The sequence below is a fragment of the Lepidochelys kempii genome, chromosome 6 (genome assembly GCF_965140285.1).
Source record: "Lepidochelys kempii isolate rLepKem1 chromosome 6, rLepKem1.hap1, whole genome shotgun sequence".
Lineage (NCBI taxonomy): Eukaryota > Metazoa > Chordata > Testudines > Cheloniidae > Lepidochelys > Lepidochelys kempii.
The window spans coordinates 118,858,846-118,881,278 of record NC_136385.1 but is presented as its reverse complement, the minus strand read 5'-3'; the positions used below and the strand labels follow the sequence as shown (position 1 = coordinate 118,881,278).

General features: G+C 43.0%; 1 protein-coding gene across 5 annotated transcripts in view; it reads left to right on the top strand.

The window, feature by feature from the left end:
- SYNE2 (spectrin repeat containing nuclear envelope protein 2) overlaps positions 1-22,433 on the top strand; it is a 275,888-nt gene that overhangs the window by 210,547 nt on the left and 42,908 nt on the right. For all 5 annotated transcript variants that reach the window (XM_073349866.2, XM_078853402.1, XM_078853405.1 and 2 more), the window contains 6 exons: positions 2,022-2,256; positions 4,315-4,509; positions 5,803-5,928; positions 9,255-9,410; positions 16,440-16,598; positions 17,874-18,040. In XM_073349866.2, the coding sequence (XP_073205967.2) occupies positions 2,022-2,256; positions 4,315-4,509; positions 5,803-5,928; positions 9,255-9,410; positions 16,440-16,598; positions 17,874-18,040 (1,038 nt within the window). The remainder of the gene's footprint in view (positions 1-2,021; positions 2,257-4,314; positions 4,510-5,802; positions 5,929-9,254; positions 9,411-16,439; positions 16,599-17,873; positions 18,041-22,433) is intronic.

Sequence of the window (22,433 nt, the reverse complement as noted above, 5' to 3'; positions counted from 1 at the left end):
GTTAGCTGGGGCACAGAACTCCTCCAGCCCCGCTGCAGCCCCGGGGCTGAAGGAGCTCTGTGACCCAGCTGCAGCCAAGTACTTGTGGATACATTTATTCAGATGGCTCCCCGGCACATAGATTTTCATTGAAATGATGAGCGTATGGCCGTTTATTTCTATGCCTATTATTAAGGCTGTGTGTCTGTCATGGATTCCGTGAGCTCTGTGACTTCTGCAGTGTCCGGTGCTGGCTCGGGCTGGCCAAGCCGGGCAGCCCCTGGGCCAACAACAGCAATTTGGGTGTGTGGGACAGGACTCAGGGCTAGAGGCAGGGGGTTGGGGTGCGGGGAGGCGCTTAGCTCAGGGTGGGGGGCTCCCCAGGTCCCACTGGCATGTACCTCCCGCTTCTAGGCGGAGGGGCCAGGGGGCTCTGCCTGCGCTCACAGGTGCTGCCCCCACAGCTCCCATTGGCTGCAGTTTCTGGCCAATGAGAGCTGTGGAGCCAGCGCTTGTGGCGGGAGCAGCGTGCAGAGCCCCCCTGGCCATCCTTCCCCCTAGGAGCTGCAGGGACACGTGGAGCCGGGTAGGGAGCCTGCCAGCCCCGCCAACCCTTTCCTCAGTACCAGTGGGAGTCCTGGGCCATGCACCGCCACCTGGCCCCCCCTCCCAGCACCAGCGGGGGTCACCACTGCCCGTGGACCGCCCCCCCCAGAGCACCCAGGGCCTTCCGCCCAAGTTTTAGTTCGGGGAATATAGTAAAAGTCATGGACAGTTCACAGGCCATGAATTTTTGTTTACTGCCTGTGACCTGTCCATGACTTTTACTAAAAATACCTGTGACTAAAACGTAGCCTTACCTATGATGTTTGTGAATGTGTTGATATGGTTTAATGTGTTACATGCTTCCCTCTGAGTCAGCAGTGAACCACCCTCAGCTGTCCCTTAAAAGAGACTTTTTAAACCCAAGTCAAAACTATGTGTGTTCATTAGAGCCTCTGGTACATCTTGCAAAAGTAGGGGTGTGACCACCGGTGTCCTGGCCAAGTTCCCCTTTGGGTAGTAACTACATTCTGCCTACCTAAAAAACAAATATCCCCTTGTAGTTTCTCCTGGGATAAAATATCCTTCACTTCCTGCCCTAATTGTTATGCACTGTTAAAGAGTTGCTGTGTTTACAGCTGAGGTGGCTATACTCTGGTGGTAGGTAAAATGATTGCCATATGTAAAGGACTCGATCCTCTTTTCCTCCTTGAGTACTCATGCCGCAAGTGAGAGAGCACTTAAGAAAGGCACCTAGCAGCGGAGCATGGTGATTCTTCATGTTCACAAGAGGACATGGTCTTCTGGCTAATTTTTGTAAACCCAACATGATCCTAATTTGGGTAATGGAGAGAGGAGTTGTTTATTGGCCAGAGTACGAACTCATGGAACATCTCTAAGAGTCTGTTTTATGTGAACCCCATCCTCCATAGGTAGCAGTAACGTTGCAAGTGATTTACCTTTCCCCTTCCCTTTTTTTCTCTAAGGCATCATCTGAACTATTCAAAAAGTATGTTAGCTGAACCCATTTTTACTAGCATGGGCTGAAAACACTTCAACTTGTTAATGTGGAGCAGGCAAAAGTCATATTATATCTCATGGTAGAAACCAAAAACTGATTTGAAGGGGTTCAGCCCCACACAGGGTTTTTTTGTGATGCAGATGGGCTCTAAGGCTCCACCTGCATTAGAGTACAATGGTGACAGGAGGCGGTTCTAGCGTTGCCCAAGTACAGCTCTGTTTTGCAGTGCAGTTCCTGCCACTATTGACTTCCATCCACTTCAAGAATTTGGAACAACTTGCTCCTGGGTCTAGCTGTACCATATGCTGCTGCACCATAGCAGGAGAAACTCTCGTGTTTGTTCTTGTATCATTTTATAGTTTTCTGTCACACAGAAGTTTTGATGCACAGAGAAGGCTGGTGCTTATGGTGCTCCATTTTATGCTTTCAAGGTGAAGATGACATTCTGTATTAACACACCGATCTCTGTCCTCTTCAGAACGGAGTTTATTTCCAAACTCACATTGCTGAAGGAGCAGTGGCAGAGTGTTGTTCGGATGGTTCAGCAGAGGAGGAAAGATATTGATGGACTTGTGAAGCAGTGGCAACACTTCAGGGTTTCTCAACAGAATCTCACAAATTTTCTTACTTGCACAAATAACTTCATAGCGGCTGTGAAGAGCCAGGACAGCTACAGCCTCTACCATCTTAGGAATCTAATTCACGATTTCAAGGTCATATTTTTATTTCTTATAAACAGATAGATGATCAGTGATTTTTCAGATTGCAATGACATGTATCCAGAAAAATGAAAGGACGTTAAAAGCATTTGCTTTTTGCACAAAACAAATTGCTGATTTCTTTTTTTAAAGGGACAGTTTCATTAAAATTTGTCTTGATTTATGCATTGTGGAAACCCACAATAAACTCCTAAATAAATTATGATATGGGAGCCAGATGCAGTTTTTAGTGAACGTGTCCTGATGAAAAGATTCAAAGAACCTCAACAGGTTCTCGCTAAAGCACATAGACTATGCCTGCCTATAATATTGCAGAAAGTCAGCCCTATTTCCTTTTGCTTGTCTTCGTTTGAGTGACCTCTGTGAGTAAATTTTCAAAATTCCCAATAGTTCGTATTTACTGTAATTGGGAGGTTTTATGTTAATGGGAATGTTGAACTGAACATTAACAACTTAAGTTACAGGAGCTGTTTGTTTTTTAATTTAAATGTGACCCTATTCAGGCAAAAAGTAACTTTAGGTTTAATTATGAACCAAAACCAGAATCTCTTGCTTGGTTAATAGTGCAACACTGTCCCGGATTTCTGGATAGAGAAGCTCTTAAAGTTAATAGTTTAAAGTGTAATTGGAACCTGAGTTTAAAGTTGCATACTGTCTGATTAGAAGCCAGCTTTATATTTGGTAGAGTACTGAATAATTTTTTGCTTTGGAGAGAAATATTCCATGACAGAGAATATTTCAAACAATGATACGTCTTATTAGATTAGCTGAACTATTTTGAATTCATTAGAACCTGATTCTGCCAACCTTCCTCATGTCCAGTACAGTAGTACCTTACGATGGGAGAAGACCCCATAATAGTAGGGGCGCCTGCTAGTGTAGACCTGGCATTGTTCACTTTAGTGCACAGAATTGTGGTTTACACTTATCCTTTTTAAAAATAAGAGGTAAGAAAACTTCAGTGTAGACAAGGCCACAATAGTTAGTGATGGAATAACTATCAGATAGGGGAAGTTTCTTCCTAACTTTTGTCATTTAGTGTCCGGTTTATGACTTGAAGTATGAAAGCTTATATTCCTTACTAAAAATATATTTCATGTAGTGTAACTGTAGATCTTCTTATTATCAATATAAATGTCTAAAGGTTTCCTGAGTGGCACTAAACTTTTGGCCTCAGTGATACTTTGAGTCAATGAGTTCCACAGATTGATTATGTAATGTGTAAAAAATAATTTCCTTTTATTAGTTTTAAATGTGTTGCCTTTCAGTTGAATTGAATATTCCATTGTATTATAAGAAGGTGAACAGAAGCACCTAACTGGCCTATGTATAAGGCAATCAGAAAATTTGGTTTTGATTCATTATTAGACTACTCTTTCTGCACAGACACAATCCATTAACATTAGGACCTAGGACTACTATAAATGTTAAGACTTTCAGTGCCCCATTCCTTTGTTGCTAGCCTCATTTGTTTCATGTTTATTTTCTCCTGTTGTTAAAGGTGACCTTCAGGGGACTTTAAAAATTATACTAGTGCCTGTTTTTGCTTCTTTATGATGTATAATTAAGGCCAGAAAGTCTGGGTTTTATGGATGCTTTTCTGCTTGGATATAACAGGAATGTTAACTTTCATCTTCCCTATTTTTGGTGAAGATCTTGTTAGGGTTCACGGAGGACATTCTTTCTCCAATATGTTGCTTAGTCATTGAAGTTAAAGAGTTGTTAACAAACACAACGTTTTATTAAACACTTGACTTTTTAACTGTATGACCAAAAATCTCCTCTCAGTTGCACCACTTTCACTCTCTTGCTGTAATCATTTAACTCATTATAAAGTCAGCATAGCATCTTATGCTCAAAAGAAGCAGGAAAAAATGCAGGGTTGAGGGTTTGGTTTTTTTTAACACATAAGAAAAAATTAAATAAAAACAAAGAACAAGCCCATTTTTTTCCCCTTTGTAGGTCATCTTTTAAAAAGTGAAATTCCAAGCAGGTTTGTAAAGCTCTCTAATCACAGGGCTGAGATTTAGAATGTTGTGGTTGGTTTTTTAGAACAAAGAAATACTTCTTCAGAGATGGCAAACTACATATTCCCTCGCTGTCGATATTGGGGAGAAGTTATGTAAAGACTCAGACCCAGAGACCAATGCTGTAATACAAGGGGAACTCAGCCAGTTACAGGAGAATTGGAATGATGCCCAGCTTCAAGTGGAGAAGATCATGAAACGGCTCCTCAGCACTGTGCAGGTACTCGACAGGTGTTCTCTGGGGAGGAGGACACCTTGATATGCCTGCACACTCCTGTTCCGACATGGGGGAGTTTTGTGGAAGCTTGACCAGTCCTAGCAGGCTAGTGGGATGGAGAGGCTCTCTGCAGCAAGTGCCCAAGGAGCCCCAGAAAGAATATCAGCTTCCCAGCTCTTTGTTTGCCCTTCGGTGGATCCTAATCTATCTTTGTCCTGTATGCAGGCCCTGCAAAGAGTACAACGTGACTGGGCTGCAGTAACACACAAATAAGCTTACAGGTTGGGGAAACACACAAATAAGCTTACAGGTTGGGGAAACAGTGGCATTCAAGGACAGAGCCCCTGAAACCAGTGCCTTTGATTGGGGGTGTGGGGTATCATGGTGGCTCTGTTGTCTCCCACTTGCCCTTGCAGGGGTGTGTCTCAGTCAGGGGCCTCTAATCTCAAGTAACAGCTCCATTTTGAAGTTGTCAAAAGGCTCCCATGGCCCTTGCCTCCCCAGCAGAGTTCCTTGCCAGTAAAGCATCAACCCCTACTCTAGACTCTGAGGAGGCCCTGTGACTCCCTTTGAGATCACTCCCCACCAGCTCCATCGCTCTCTATCTGGGGGCTGTGGGAAGGCCAAAGTCGTGGATTATACCTCTGTGGAGAGGAGCTGGGTAGCTGGGTGGATACTGCTATAACGGGTTTCCCCTCTTTGGACTGCAGTCATCGTCTGTGGGCATGGAGCCCGGCTGGGCTGTGGAACTCTGCCCACACTTTTCAGCCATGAAGCACCTGGGTGAGAATTTGGGCCAGTGACATTAGTCACACCTCTTTACTCTCTTTTAGAGCCATTATAGGTGCAGACTATGCCAGAGGCCATATGCACCTCTCCATATATACCCCCTCTGAATGTAAGAGAGAGATCCATGAACGTTTCCTCTCTGTAGTAAATTTGTGTTTCAAAACATAAAAACTTCATATTTAATTATATCACTTTAATTGATCTCCAGCATAATTTAAAACTATGCTCCAAAGAATCTTAGTTTGTATAAAAGGAGATGTGAACCACTTGAGCTAAAATGAACTTCAAGGCAAACATTGAATACGAGAGGGCTCAATTCTCCCATTAATCCATAAATGAAATTCTTATTAGGGACAGTGTGCACGCACTGGGAGAAGATCCTGATGATCAGTCCTTTAAAACTAATTAATTTAGAAATTGTTGTTCTTTCATTCATCCATACAGTACAATACGTTCATATTGTGAAGTATTTACCATTCATAATTTCCTTGTTTCTGTAAAAAACAGACGTGGGACAGCTGCAAAAAGCTAATCAAAGAAATGGAAAACAGGCTGCGAGAGCTTAAGGCAAAAGTAAAAGATCCACTTCCAGAGGATCATGAAGAGCTCTACAAAACCAAGGAACATGTTAAGGTATTGAAAGCACATTTTGTAAAAAAATATTCCTTGTACACTACTTGAGCCTCTGGGAGACTGGATTTCTATCTTGCTTGCCCTTCTGTGAAACTGAGTTCTTCTGTGCTACTGGTAAATTGCCTCTGCCCCTTCCCCCATGTCTGAGGTAACATCCTAATCTCTGCAAGTGCTGGAATTTATGAAATTTGGCAGGATATTTACTGTTATGCCCTCGATGGGACACAGAGGTTTATCACTTCCCCTGCCTCGCCAAATAAATAAATAAATAAAAATTCAAACCCATTAAAATAAGAAGCTAAAATTCCCTTCTCTCCATCCCCACTCCACCTCACTCCCCTCTACGTGGTTGGATGTCTTTATTTATTGTGTTATCAGTCTATTATAGACTGTAAAATTCTCCAGGCAGGGACCTTATTATCTTATATATCTACAAAGCACCTTGTTCACCTGTGGCATGCTAAAAATAATAGAGAAAAGGAAAGGAGAGCCAGAGTGGAGCAGCAGCAGTTTCGCTGTCAGCAATGAAAGCCTTTGCTGCCAACGTCCTGCCATGAAAGTTAAATGTCATGGAAAGTATTTCCAGTGCATGACTCATTTTGGCAATTTTGCATTTGGCTTCATGGCATTGTGCTTTATCACCATGTTTATGAACTGAATTGCTCGGCCTTTGTGGAAACAAGTAAGTTTACAGATGTCAGACATCTTTGGATTGCTATCAGCTCCCTGAGATGTTCTTTGTGATAGCTGGCTTCCTTTCATATGCAGGAACAGTCTGCTTTCGAACACTTGTGTTGACACAGTGTTCATTAAAAATGCCTGCACCCTGACTGTACAGCTATCACCATTGATAATACCAACAGTGGAGCTTTGGCAATGGAGAACAAGTGTCAAATTGTGTCAGTATAGAAGCAGCCCTTAGGTACAAGGACCAAATAGAAGGACCAAGTAAGGACCTTTTCATGCATAGAGCACTGGACTGGGACTCACACAGGAGACCTGGGTTCTATTCCTCGGTCTGCCACTGGCTTGCTGGGTGATCTTGGGCAAATCATTTCCTTCCCTATGCCTCATTTTCCCCACCTGTAAAAAAAAAAATGGGGAAAATGACCTCCATAGTAAAGCACTTTGAGATCTAAAGATGAAAAGTGCTTTATAAGAGCTAGGAGGTGGTATTCTATGGAACAGTGCTCTTCCCATGCCTGGGGCCTGATCTAAAGCCCAATAAAATCCATTGGAATTCTCCTATTGACTTCACTGGGCTTTGACTCAGATCCCATGTTAATGTATATTGAGCTGCATAAATGCACACCCTTATATTTTCAAGGGAGAATTTATTGTGAACTGGGAGAATTATTTTCAGTTAAACTATCAACTCTTTTTATTTTAATAGAATTTTTTTCAGTGTTTCCTTTGCAAACTGAATGGTGAGTAAGTCTCCTTTCAAAATCTGAATGTGCATATATACAGATGGATCAGAAGAACATGGGCGGCCGGTGAACCGGCGCTGGGGGAGGCTAGCCCCCAGGCCCTCCCCTTCTGCCTGAGGCCCACCCCTCTCTCTCCCCTCCCCTTCTGCTGCCCCTCCCCCGCAGGAGCCCAGCGCAACCCCCCCACCACCTTGAGGATTCCCAGCCCCGGGCCACCCAAGCACCCCCCAACCTCAGAGCTCCAGGCAAGCTCCCAACCCCAGCTCCGGGCAGCCCAGCTGCAGCGCCCCCAGCCACGGAGACACAGGCAGCCCAGCCGCAGAGCACCAGAGCATTAACCCCAGCGCTGAGCAGAGCGGTCCCAGCACCCCAAGTCATTGTGGCACCTACCTGCCACAGCCCTAGCTAGCCTGGGCTACAGAAGAGAGGGACCTGGGAAGGAACTGCAGGAAGGGGTTTAGGGGTGGAGCGTGGGCAGGGCCATGCTGGGCTGTTTGGGGAGAGACAGCCTCCCCCAGCCCATGCAGAGGCACTATGAGGGAAGGAGAAGCTGTCTGCTCCCCTTGTGCATTTTTTTTTTTTGGTCCAGTTTACGGTCTCCTCAAGGCAGAGCATTTTTCTTTGTTAGCAGAACCAGGAAGGTTTTTTGACAAGTTTTCTTTATTGTAAAATGTGAACTTTCCTTCATGTGTAGAACACAGATATTTCCCTACTGCAGTTTGTTGTGCAATTACTCCTCTCCTTCAGTGACAGTGTTAACACAAAACACTTTTTTAAAGCCATCAGGAAGACTATCTCCTTGTAACTAAAGAAATGGGTCTGGGGGTGGTTGTTTTGTTTTTTTTATTTTAATATTTTTTTAAAAGTCCGGTCGGCAGCACAGCGAAGCTAAGGCAGGCTCCCTGCCTGCCCTGGCTCTGCGTGGCTCCCAGAAGCGGCCAGCATGTCCAGCTCCTAGGCACAGGGGCAGCTTGCCAGGGAGGCTCAGTGCACTGGCCTTGCCCTGGGCGCCGGCTCCACAGTTCCCATTGGCCGGGAACCGCCAGTGGGAGCTACGGAGGCGGTGCCTGTGGGCAGCACACAGAACCCCCTGCGCCTAGGAGCCAGACATGCCGCCACTTCTGGGATCCGCGCAGAGCCAGGGCAGGCAGAGACCCTGCCTTAGCCCCACTGTGCCACTGACCAGAAGCCACCTGAGGACAGCGCCACCCAGCCAGAGCCCACACCCAAAACCCCCTCCCAGACCCCAACTCCCAGTCCTGATCCCCCTCCTGCACCCCAAATCCCTCATTGCCGGCCCCACCCCGAGCCCACATCTCCTCCAGCACCCAACCCCAGAGCCAGAGTCCTCACCTGCTCTTGCACCCAAGCCCCTGCCTCAGCCCAGTGAAAGTGAGCGAGGGTGTTTGGGTTTGTGCGATTAGAAAGTTGGCAACTCTACCAAACACTGCAGCAGTGTATCAGAAGATGTTGGGTGTTGGATATCTATTAGAGAATATTTTAGTATTTTATAGAGTAACCAGGAGGCTTATTTCTGCAACAAGAGCTATGCCATTGACTTTAATGGGCTTTGGATCAGGCTCAGAATAACTAACACTGGAGGGAACCCTCTAATAAAGCTAAAGAGAAATTAATCTTTTCAACTAACCATTTCTCTTCCCACCCTCCCCCAAACAGGATGCAGAGACAGAAGGAAAAGGAAAGAGAGGCTGACCTAAAAGCATCCTAGCAAAGGCTTCACCGTGTTACCCTTTTGGCTGCCTGTGTGTAAATTTCCCCTCCTCTTTTTTCTGTTTTCCCCTCCCCCACAGGCCAATCAGAGGATTAACCAACAGGTTTTGAAAAAAACACAGGAGCTTAGTCTAAAGGATTGTTTTCCCTTGTGTTTAAATGCAGGAACTGGAGAAGTCACTTGCAGACTGGAAACAAAACGTGAAAGAACTTGATAATATGAAGGCAGACTTGGCTCATTATATCCTTGCAGAAGATGTGATGCTGCTGAAGGAGCAAGTAGAGCATTTGCACAGACAATGGGAAGAACTCTGCTTACGAGTAAGTCACTTAGCTGTTGAATATACTGTTCGTGTCCTTGTTCTTTGTTGATGCGTTTAGGGTGAAATGTCTTGCCGGGCATAAACAGCAGAAAGAAACATGCTTTCGTTAACGTGCAGGGTAACTTTAGTTGTAGAGTCTCTTTTGGGGCATTCTTTGCAGGCATGGCTGAACAATAGTGGAATAAAGTTAGTCTGGGCTCTGCTCTCTTTGTTTCCATAACACACAGTGCTCCAGTTTTGCAAACTCTTAGCAATTGAGTGTGTGAAAAAAATGCAACTGTTGGGTGAAATGGATGGCTTTGTTCTAACTCACAAACTAAGCGTGCTAAGGCTAAACAGAGGAATCGCCTGAGGTGAAGGAGGGAAAAAGTGGGGGGAATTGTTATGCTGTTCCTGCTACCTACTTTATCTTTTGAATTCACAAGTGATGGCATGTTGCATAGGCTGATGTAAAATACATCTCCAAAAAAGCTAATAAATGAAATTGAGAAATAAATTAGCTTTTAGGTATGTTTAGTAAAAAGGACCGAAACATATTAAAAACGGACTTGCCATTTCTTTAATATAATATATTTCCAAAACTTTGAACAGTTTACTGTTCAACATTTACCATCTTTTGTGGCCTACTGTTGTATTACATTTAGTTAGCACTGCATTTAAATTTACTGGACCAAATTCATTCACAGAAATCAGTGGAGTTACACCAGGGATGAATTTGGCTCACTGAATTTATAGATTGGTATATATTGCTGGGTATTTTATGTATATATTTTACACAATGGATAAAGAAACAAAATGCTAGATTTTAAGATTCTTGATTTAAGAAGATAGCTTAGCAGATAGTTCTAAGCTAGCAACAAATGGAACCCTTTATAGTCATAAAATTACATGGCTATTTTTTTGTAAAAAGAAAAGGAGTACTTGTGGCACCTTAGAGTCTCTAAGGTGCCACAAGTACTCCTTTTCTTTTTGCGAATACAGACTAACACGGCTGTTCCTCTGAAACCTATTTTTTTGTAGATTACAAAAAAAACTGTAGAAACAAAGTTCTCTTAGTATATAGGGCCCAAACCTTACCCAGGCAAAGGGAGTTTGAGTGCAATGGGAGTTTGGGTGGAATAAGGATTGCACGGTCAGGCCCTTCATAATAACTTTGATGTGGGGATCAGAGTAGCAGTTGTGTTAGTCTGTATCCACAAAAAGAAAAGGAGTACTTGTGGCACCTTAGAGACTTTTGTTAGTTAGTTAGAAATATTTTGCCTGAAACTGAAGCCAGGTCTACACTACAGAGTTAGGTCGACATCGTAAATAGAATACTCCATTTTATGTGTGTTTTGAGACATTGTCGACCTAATTCTGTAAGTGTCTACACTACAGCGTTGTTCCTACCAGTGTAAGTCCTCCAGTATACCGAGCTTAACTCCACCTCCACAAGAGGTGTAGCGTTTAGGTCGATGTAGTTAGGGCGCCACAGTGTCTCTGTAGACACTGCTTTACTTACATCGCCTGTCAGCTCTGCATGGAGCTCACAGCTGTGAGGTGCTATGCAGAGCCAACAGCCCGGGCAATCAGCGCCCCACACTGCCTCACTTAAGGGCTTGGCTACACTTGCGAGTTACAGCACAATAAAGGAGCTCCGGGTGCACTAGCTCACTACCCGTCCACACTGGCAAGGCACGTAGAGCACTCTGACTCTGCAGCTACAGTGTTGCTGGTACTCCACCTCGGTGAGTGGAATAATGTTTGCTGCGCCCCCGCTGGAGTGCCGCAGCATCAGTGTGAACGAGGTGTTGCATTACTGCGCTCTGATTGACCTCCGGCAACGTCCTATAATCCCCTTAAGTCAAGTGGCCACTCTTGTCATTGTTTTGAACTTAGATATGCCCTTTCAAAGCTCCGGTTCTGACAGCTGGCTGCTTATCTGCTCTGGGACAAAGGAACCATTACTGAGGAATGCTTGCTTGCTTTGAGTGAGTGAGAGAGAGGCCTTGGGGCGGGGGAGGCAGAGGGAGGTTTGCTGCTGTCTGAACTTACAAGACAGCATGCTGACATGCTGTTAGCCCCCCAAAAACCCACTCTCTCTCTCCCTCCACATACACACAACACACTCCCTGTCACACTCCACCTCACCCCCTGCATTTGAAAAGCACGTTGCAGCCACTTGCATGCTGGGATAGCTATCACAATGCACTGCTCTTTTTGGCGTTGCAAGAACTGCTAATGTGGCCATGCCAGTGCACTTCCAGCTGAGAGTGTAAACACTCGGCAGCGTTTTCCCTGCTGCAGTCTCCGAAGGCTGGTTTAACTCCCAGCGCTCTACAACTGCAAGTGTAGCCATGCCCTAAGTTTGTGCAAGCACTTCTGGTAAGGACACACACCAACGGCAGAAGGAAGGTAGTATGGACATGAAAAACCACAGTAATTACTGTGGTGGCTGTACATTGCTGTGACATAGGTCAAATTAATAATGTAGTGTAGACAAGGCCTGGATGGCTAATCCAGTGATATATGTTCATTATTTTACTTACTACTGCAGATTCTGGACACTGAGTATGCCAGACTTGAAAACATGTAGGCACAATATTTTCGAAGTTGGATGCCTGAATTGGGCACCTTCTGTATATTCATATTTAGACACCTAAATAAGAGTCATGATTATGCACTAATGCTGAGCACCATTAGCTCAGATAGTGAGTGCCCAGTGGCTCTGAAAATGAAAATCAAGCCAATGTGCCTAGCTACAGATTAATCCAAACTGTAAACTTTTGGCCATTGTAATTCAATTTCAAACATACTAATAGGATACTCCATTTTGTATGTGTTTTGAGAGATGAGTCGAAGCAGGAGAGTGAAAGATATGTATTGTTTGAAAACAATTGAAATTTAAATGGAGAGGTCTGAAAGACTTTAAAAGTCAAACCCTGCAGCTGTCATGAACATTGCAGAGTGAGGCAGGCAGATGCTCATGCTGGAAAGGGTAGGGAAGTAAATAAACAGTTAATGAGCAGATGCATGGAAGGGGATTAGTGTTTGCATCGCTGCCATTGCAAGGTATATGTAGGTCAAGGATTTATCAATTCATTCAGTAAGGATCCTGGTCTATTACAACACACATGTATGATACCTAGATCTATAGTGCATGTTCCACCTCAGAACAAAGATGAGGGTAAAACCACAGAAAGGGAAAAGAATGGAAGCACTGAAGGGAAAGGCAGCTAGTTCATAATGGCCACCCTTCACTGCAAACTCCCCAGGAGAGATCCTGCCTGAAGTTCTAGTGGGAAGAGCTCTGTGATTGATGGGGGGCTAGAACAGGGAACAGCCATTCTATGCAAAATGTGCCCCTTTTAAACAAGCAGAATTGAAATCAGAAACACTTACAGGAGTTAATGCTGCTTGAGTCAGCATTGCTGTCCCCTCCTTGCCCCCATGAATTGAGTTAACTTACCTCATCAGAGGGGAGACAGTGCAGGTGGCAGAGCTAGCTGGTGCCATCATATGATCCCTATTCTGCTGGTGTTGTTGATGAAGTGTGAGCAGGCATATCATGGACACAGAAGAGCTCTCAGATTGTGGCAGAAATCCTCAGGGTCTCTGGATTCTTTGGTAGATTTCTTCTTAATGTGAAAAGAACAGGAGTTCTTGTGGCACCTTAGAGACTAACAAATTTATTTGAGCATAAGCTTTTGTGGGCTAAAACCCACTTCATCGGATGCATGCAGTGGAAAATACTATAGGAAGATATATATATATATATATACACACACACACAGAGAACATGAAAAAATGGGTGTTGCCATACCCACTATAATGAGAGTGATCAATTAAGGTGAGCTATTATCAGCAGGAGAAAAAAATCTTTTGCAGTGATAATCAGGATGACCCATTTCCAACAGTTGACCAGAAGGTGAGAGTAACAGTTGGGGGGGGGCAGAAATAAGCAGGGGAAATAGTTTTATTTTGTGTAATGACCCATCCATTCCCAGTCTTTATTCAAGCCTAATTTAATGGTTTCCAGTTTGCAAATTAATTCCAATTCAGCAGTCTCTCGTTGGCGTCAGTTTTTGAAGTTTTTTTTGTTGTAATATTGCAACTTTTAGGTCTGCAGTCGAGTGACCAGAGAGATTGAAGTGTTCTCCGACTGGTTTTTGAATGTTATAATTCTTGACGTCTGATTTGTGTCCATTTATTCTTTTACGTAGAGACTGTCTGGTTTGGCCAGTGTACATGGCAGAGGGACATTGCTGGCACATGATGGCATATATCACATTAGTAGATGTGCAGGTGAACGAGCCTCTGATAGTGTGGCTGTTGTGATTAGGTCCTCTGAGGTATCCCCTGAATAGATATGTGGACAGAGTTGGCAATGGGCATTGTTGCAAGGATAGGTTCCTGGGTTAGTGTTTTTGTTGTGTGGTGTGTGGTTGCTGGTGAGTATTTGCTTCAGGTTGGGGGGCTGTCTGTAAGCAAGGACTGGCCTGTCTCCCAAGATCTGTGAGAGTGATGGGTCGTCCTTCAGGATAGGTTGTAGATCCTTGATGATGCGTTGGAGAGGTTTTAGTTGGGGGCTGAATGTGACAGCTAGTGGCATTCTATTATTTTCTTTGTTGGGCCTGTCCTGTAGTAGGTGACTTCTGGGTACTCTTCTGGCTCTGTCCATCTGTTTCTTCACTTCAGCAGGTGGGTGTTGTAGTTGTAAGAACTCTTGATAAAGATCTTTTAGGTGTTTGTCTCTGTCTGAGGGGTTGGAGCAAATGTGGTTGTATTGTAGAGCTTGGTTGTAGACAATGGATCGCGTGGTGTGGTCTGGATGAAAGCTGGAGGCATGTAGGTAAGTATAGCGGTCAGTAGGTTTCCAGTATATGGTGGTGTTTATGTGACCATCGTTTATTAGCACTGTAGTGTCCAGGAAGTGGATCTCTTGTGTGGACTGGTCCAGTCTGAGGTTGATGGTGGGATGGAAATTGTTGAAATCATGGTGGAATTCCTCAAGGGCTTCTTTTCCATGGGTCCAGATGATGAAGATGTCATCAGTGTAGCGCAAGTAGAGTAGGGGCATTAGGGGACGAGAGCTGAGGAAGCGTTGTTCTAAGTCAGCCATAAAAATGTTGGCATACTGTTAATGTGAGTTAATGTGAGTCTAAATTAGCTGTTACCGCTCAAGAAAGAGATCTTGGAGTCATTGTGGATAGTTCTCTGAAAACATCCACTCAGTGTGCAGTGGCAGTCAAAAAAGCAAACAGAATGCTGGGAATAATTAAGAAAGGGATAGGTAATAGGACAGAAAATATCATGTTGCCTCTATATAAATCCATGGTACACCCACATCTTGAATACTGTGTGCAGATGTGGTCCTCCCATCTCAAAAAAGATATATGGGAATTGGAAAAGGTTCAGAAAAGGGCAACAAAAATTATTAGGGGTATGGAACGGCTTCCCTATGAGGAGAGATTAATAAGACTGGGACTTTTTAGCTTGGAAAAGAGACGGCTAATGGAGATATGATTGAGGTCTATAAAATCATGACTGGTATAGAGAAAGTAGACAAGGAAATGTTGTTTACTACTTCTAATAACACAAGAACTAGGGGTCACCAAATGAAATTAATAGGCAGCAGGTTTAAAACAGATAAAAGGACGTATTTTTTCACAAAACGCACAGTCAAACTGTGGAACTCCTTGCCAGAGGAAGGAGTTGTTGTGAAGGCCAAGACCATAATCAGGTTCAAAAAAGAACTAGATAAATTCATGGAGGATAGGTCCATCAGTGTCTATTAGCCACGATAGGCAGGAATGGTGTCCCTAGCCTCTATTTGCCTGAAGCTGGGAATGAGCGACAGGGGAGGGATCACTTGATGATTACCTGTTCTGTTCATTCCCTCTGGGGCACCTGGCACTGGCCACTGTCGGAAGACAGGATACTGGGCTAGATGGACCTTTGGTCTGACCCAGTAGGGCCATTCTTATGTTCTTATGCGTTTTGGAGGCCATTCCCCTATGCCCCTTCCATAACACTTCTAGCCCCCCCTTTCTGTGTAGTCCATGTAATGTGAATGAAGAGGCAGTGCAGATTTAGGAATACATTTCCCTACCCTGTAATTTGTTGTGCATGAGGAACATATGGAATCAAAGTTCTCAGAACTGAAAAGGCAAAAGCAGAATAGTGTGAGGTTATCTAATGTATCACATGTGATATGAACGATCTTTTTATGTTTCTTTTCCCTCATTGCTACTCTGAAATTCCAACCAGTGTATAAAGTTATATCGGGCGTAGAATCCAGGCACTAGTAATAGAAGAGGTAAATGGGAAGAACGTAGGGTGACCAGCTGTCCCGATTTTATAGGGACAGTCCCAATATTTGGGGCTTTTTTTAATATGGGCTCCTATTATCCCCCACCCCCATCCTGATTTTTCACACTTGCTATCTGGTCACCCTAGAAGAATGCCAGTGAGATGATCAAAGGTGGACAATAAATGGGATCTGTATTTGCATAATTTATCGTAATTGCAGAAATACGGGAACTTATTACAGAGATGTATCGCAACACGTGTTGTGTATATGTACATGTGGGTCTGTGAGATATAGCTATTTTATATATGTTTGTATGTAGAAACGAATATTTTGTTTTCCTTGTTTGTTTGGCATTGCCAGATTTCCACTGTATGGCTTATGAATTGTTACAAGTGTCATAATTTATAAAGCCGTCATCTAGTTTAGTAGCTTTTCTAATGGAGAGAAACTGGTGTTTGCTAGACAATGTTTACTCCTGGTGTTCCAACTTCATGTTATAACATTCTGGTTACCATCTTTAAAAGGAAAACTGGAGAACTCTAATAAATGCTCCTGTAAATTGGAGCAGCTAATTAATTTAGAATTTTGCATTTATAATGAAGTCTGCTGCAATAATCTATTGTTAAAAAGAAACATGAATATATATCATAGTCATGCATGCTTTTGATTATATTTGTAATTGTTGGCTTCCTGCTGAGAGAGATGTTGACAGCTGTCGTGTATTCTTATCCATAGGTGTCTCTGCGTAAGCAGGAGATAGAGGACAGACTCAATGCGTGGACTGTGTTCGATGAAAAGAATAAGGAGCTATGTACATGGCTGGTAGAGATGGAAAGCAAAGTGTTACAGACTGCGGATGTTAGCATTGAAGATGTGATAGACAAATTACAAAAGGTAAACAGGAAAGCAGCTTTTTATGCACTCTAAGAATTAGTGGTAGACAAACCTGCACTAAAATAGGAATGTCGAACAGCATTTACAGGCTAAAGCCAAGAAGTTTAAACATTTAGGCCCCAATTGACAAAGGTATTTAGTGCCTAACTTCCATTGATACCAAGTCCTTTGTCCTTATCCCTACTGCTGATCAATCTCCAAGTCAAAACCAAAAGAAGAACATCCCCCTGATTGCGCTGCAGCAGCATACTGCATTTGCACTTGGAACTCCTGCTTCTTACACTGCAGGAGGACGCAACATACCGGTCCTGTGCTTGATATTTTTAGGGTGTGAAGCTAGAGACTCCTCTCTTAGAGTATCCTTTGTAGGTGATCTATGGAGCCCTGGTAGTGCTTCATTGCTCCCCCACTTCTCACCAGTGCCAGCTGTTGTGAAAGGGGCAGTTGGAAGGTAAATGAGAGATGATCCCAGAATACGGAGGTGTGCAGTAGTTTTGGTACTAAGTACGTAGGAGGTCACCACAACCAAACAATGCCTCAAAACCCACAGATCAAGTCGGGAAACACATCTGATTTCCTTCTGTGGTACTGGACTTGATTAAGTAATAATATATAAAAAGCACTATCTTATAGACACAGGACAGTAGTCCGCTGTCAGTATCCTTTCCTAATGGGTTAAGGGGCTCAGTATCTAATCCCAGATCTCCCAAGTATAAGAATACCAGCAAAGAAAGAGCCCTTGAACTTGAATTCAGGTTCTTTCAAGGTAACTTGTTGAAAATTTAAGTTAAAAGAAAAAAAAAAACCAAGAAAATATTAGAAATTTAAATTGCTATTCTTAGGGTTATGTACCTGAAAGCTTTCAGGTCTTTAAGCCACTTATTTTTTATAGTGTCTTAATTACGGGTACTTTATTCCATTAAGAATAAGTTTTCAATGTAGTACTTTAATGTATTAAAACACCAGATCTAATGTAGTCCTTTGTGGCTTGTTTTCCCTACCCTTCTCTATTTCATTTATTTTCTGGTTGTATGATAAAAAGATAATAGGTTGGATCCTGGGCTAGTGTAAACTGATGTAGTTCCATTTTCCGCAGTGGAGCTCTGCCAATTTACACAAGCTGAAGATCTACTCCCCTGTGTTTCTGTAGCACTCTTGGTCATCCCACTTCAAGCTCATTCCCACCGACACAACAAAGAAACCCAGAAACATTATTTCAACAAGAAATTGATTTTCATTATTTGCTGTGAGTAATTTTTGGATGCGTTTTTTCAGGACTGTATGGAAGAAATAAACCTGTTTGGTGAAAATAAACTTCATTTGAAGCAAATGGGTGATCAGCTGATCAAGACTAGCAACAAGAGCAGAGTCACAGAAATAGATGACAAACTCAATAAAATTAACAATCGGTGGCAGCATCTCTTTGATGTCTTTGGAGGACGGTAAGAACTTAAATTTCAATACTTGCATTTGATGGAAAGTGATTGAAACTAGGAAGTGGCCTTGAACTTTCAAATAAAATGCTTATTTTGACAATTTGTATAATGTCTACATTTAGTTCCCAACTAAACTCAGAAACATACTGACCTGATTTTAAAGTATATTAATTGGGATTTCAAAATTGTCTTAAAAATAAGATTAAATCTATATTTTCTTATTCAGTTTGATTGTTAGGGTTTTCTGGTCTGTTTTGAAACCACACTGCTCCATGTACACAGCACTGGGGGAGTTCTTTCTAAATCTGAGGGTTTAAGGTAGAATCAAAGTGATTTTACTTTGCTATTGTACTGAACTTCATTTTAAAAATACCATATTGGCTGTGCAGCAATGTGGTAGATTCTCCATCACTTGGGAATCTTTAAATTAAGACTGTATGCCTTTCTAAAAGATAGGTCTAGTCCATGTACAAGTTATTGGAATATGTGGGCATCACTGGGTCAAATCCTATGGCTTGTGTTATGCAGGTGGTCAGACTAGATGATCAAAATGGTCCAGTCTGCTCTTAAATTTTTTGGAATGCCTAACAAATAGGAATTTAATCCCAATATTGTAGGCTGCTCTTACGTGACCACATCTGTAAAACCTGCACATTATTTTTAAAATGTAGCATACACCACAGACTGATAAATTAGGAAAAGCTTTGCCATGGCAAAATAACAAAAACTGGATAGCCCCATCTATGATAGCTTCTGATTGGATTAAATGTTTTATTTTACTGAAAGAACTAAGAAAACTGTGACCCTGCCCTCTGATTGAGATAATCCAATTTCATTATAATCTGTGAACAGATTGAGTCTTTATCCCACCCCCAGCACAGTACACCGACCCCAAGGTGGTGTCCAGATTCACCCCCTTCCTGGGATTTGGGTTTATTGGTAACTCAGAAACAATAAAATGAATATAACATAGGCAGAAATCTTGGGTTGATGCCAGAGGTAAACTCTTTCTAGAGTTTCTCGCTGTCCTTGTTTTCTGTGGGCCTTAAAGAAGACTCCCACCCCCTTAATGTTCTGGTTGGAGCGAAGTGTGCCCAACCATCACCATGACTAAGCTGTAATTACCCTGAATCGTAATGAAGGATTTTAGCACTTGAGCCTAAGGTGACTCAACAGAAGAGCCCTTCTTTAGAGTCTGCCACTCAGTTCTGCTTTTAATGGATAAGGCACTGGATTGGGACTCCATAGACATGAGTTCTATTCTTGGCTCTGCCACTGGCCTTCAGGGTGATCTTGAGCAAGTCTGTGTCTCGGTTTCCCCATCTGTCAAATGGGGATAGATACTGACCTCCCCTGTAAAGCACTTTGAGATCTGCTGATGAAAAGTGCTATACAAGAGGAAGGCATTCCAGTTCTTCATGCAAGAGGTTTCCTACTTGCAGTTCACTTCTGTTGATGAATCTCCATTGTATTTATGGTACTGAAGTGTTATAACTTCACTTTTTCTCTGCCTGTTATAGGTTTGTTGTAAGGTGCTGGATTTTTAACTTCTGAGACCACTCAGTGTTGTTGTATGCTGCACACTGGCTTTCAGTTTTGAATGTTAACTGTTGTGAAATAATGTTTTAAAATGCAAGCTACCATATTTTAAAAAAAATCTCTGATCTTTGCAAGCAGCTTGGTGCCACTTCATAAATATTTTTTAGTTTAAAAACTGAATTGCACACTGTGTGTTTCACTGATAATATTTGAGAAAGTACTATAAATTAAAAGCAAAGGAAAGGTTATTTTTTTCACAACAACTGTACCCCACAACGTACTCAAGTAATCTTTGCCATAAACCAACCTCTGCCTGGCTGCGGCTAGGAATAACTTCCCCTTTGGACATATTATTGCATAACTGTCCATTGTGGCAGGGTTTTTTGCACTACCTCTGAAGCATTAGGACAATGGCCACTGTGTTGGGGAATGGATGTTGAACCAGATAGACCACTGGTTTGATCCTGTGTGATAATTCCTGTGTTCCCATCATAAGTGTGCTCTGGAGGATCATTTTTAGTATTCTAAGTTCTGTGTTCCTCAACCCTTACATTGAGTACAGGAACAGGGCAGAGGGGTCAGCAAAAATGGCTTGAGCTCCCTGTATCCTGGGGTTGCTTGAGAGCCTGTCTGAGCTGTGATGTAAGATGGAGCAACTTACAAATTATGCAGTCCTTTGGGACTTTATGCTAGTGCAGGATTGGCACAGAGCTCTGCATGCCCCCTCCCTCACCTAACACACCCTGTACATGGGGATGAGAGGAATGGCTGATGCAGGGGCCAGCTTTATGCCCGTGGAGAGTTATCCTATGCCAGGGGAATTCTCTGCTGGCCACTTATAGCTAGAATCCAGTGACACACAGAGGCTGGAGTAGAAACAAGATATGGGATTAGTGTGTACTTTTTCTGAAATTTAGCACTTCTTTTGTGAAATTATAACCCATATTCACGCTGTATTTTTCAATTTTAATTAGAGAAAGCAAAGCTTTTACATTTATTCCCAAACATGCTTTGACACTGCAGTACAAATTTTTCCTCCCAGCTATAATTTTCAATTGAGGGAGATTGGATGTCTTTCTGAAAGATCGGCTCTAGCTTGACCATTGGGTGGAATTCTGTGGGTTGTATTATGCAGGAAGTCAGACTAGATAATCATAATGGATCCTTTTAGCCTTAAAAATCTATGAATTAACATAGGAAAAATTATACACTGTCAAACTATGGTAAGCAACTGCTGCCACCCAGGTGAATTAACTTCTCAGAGACAAATTCAGAGGCAGAATCCAACAACAGAGAGGAAAAACAAAAATTTAAATTGAGTGATTACTTAAAAAAAAACCATGAGAAATGTCTTAAGGGGAGATATGTATAAGTTTTACGAGTTAAAAATGAAAATTATAAGCCACATATGTATCTTATAACAATCATACATAGCAGCTGTATGGAGCTTGGTTTTTTGCTGGTGCGAATTGGCATAGGTCCCTTAATTTCAGTGGAACCAACAGATTTTCACCTACAGAAGTTCTGGGTTATATAATATCTGTATATGTCTGTATGGAAATATATGTGTGTGTTTGCATGTGTTTTTCATAGGTGGGGCTTAGTAGCACCGCATATAATTAAGGTTGCCTGACATTTCGCATTATAAAACCTTATAGTTGCTTATAACTGCAAAACTTTAAACATTTTGACTGAAATTTTCCCGATTAGATGTGTGCCTCAGGTTGATTTTTTTTTTTTTTTTTTTTTAAGTTCAGTCAAAACAGGTCATCTGTTTCCAACACCAAAGCTAGGGAAAATAAGTTTTTACCCATGTTAAAAAGGTCTTGCTACCTTTTATTTGAAAAGCCGTAGTCTTCCCATGCTTTGAGTAAGGATTTGAAATTTGGCCAGAGAGTGGTCTTTGTGTCAGGGAAGCCTTGCCTTTTACAATTCCAGTGAAAATCTGTCCAAGTTTGGTCGAGTTATACATCTTACACAGGCCCAGTAGAGACCTTAGATTTTAGCAGCTAAATTCCCAAAAGATTCTGGACACACTGGGCATGCTCCAACCTGGTCTAAGCAGGACTTTCCCTGCAAATGCAGCTCTGGGCCAGGGCAGGACCATGTACCTGAACTGAGAGCCGGGAAGATTGTCTTTCCTTTTCTCTCAAAGACCCCACTGCTGGGACCAGCCAGCATGGAGGAAAGCTGCCTGGTTCAAATACAGTGGGGACAAGAGCCAGACCTACAGGTAGAGTAGATTGAAAATAGGAGCCTGGATGGGGGAGACTGGGACTGAAGGCAGGGAAACTGGGAATTGGGGTAGGAGGGGGACTGGGAGCTGGGGATAGGGGAGACTAAGAATGGCTGTGGAAGGAGGTGAGGGGGTAGGAAAGACACATGACAAGCTGTTGGACTTTTGGGGGAGAACTGGGACTGACTGGGCAGAGACTGGGACAAGGAGCCAGAGGGTGGAAGTGAAATTTGATGAGGAGATCAGGGAGATAGATTGGGATTGGGAGCCAGTGGAAATCGGAAATATGTGGGAGGGGCAACTGGAGATTAGAGTGAGCGAGGAGGCAGATCAGATATGGAGCTGGGAGGGAGACTGAGTACAAGGAGCTGGGGGAGGAATGCAAGTCGGGGAGTCTGGACTGGTGATACTCAGATTTATTGGGCAAAGGGACTGGGATGAGAAGATTGAGTACTGGGCCTGGCTAAGTGAAGAGAATGGGACTGGGACAAAGAGCTGGGTGGGGAAGAGACAGGACAGGGACAGTTTGTAGGGGACAGAATGGGTCACCCTTCTGCGGAATGCCCCCTAGAATACACTCCCCTCCAGAGCCGGAGAGTCTCATCATTCCTCTGCTGTCACCAG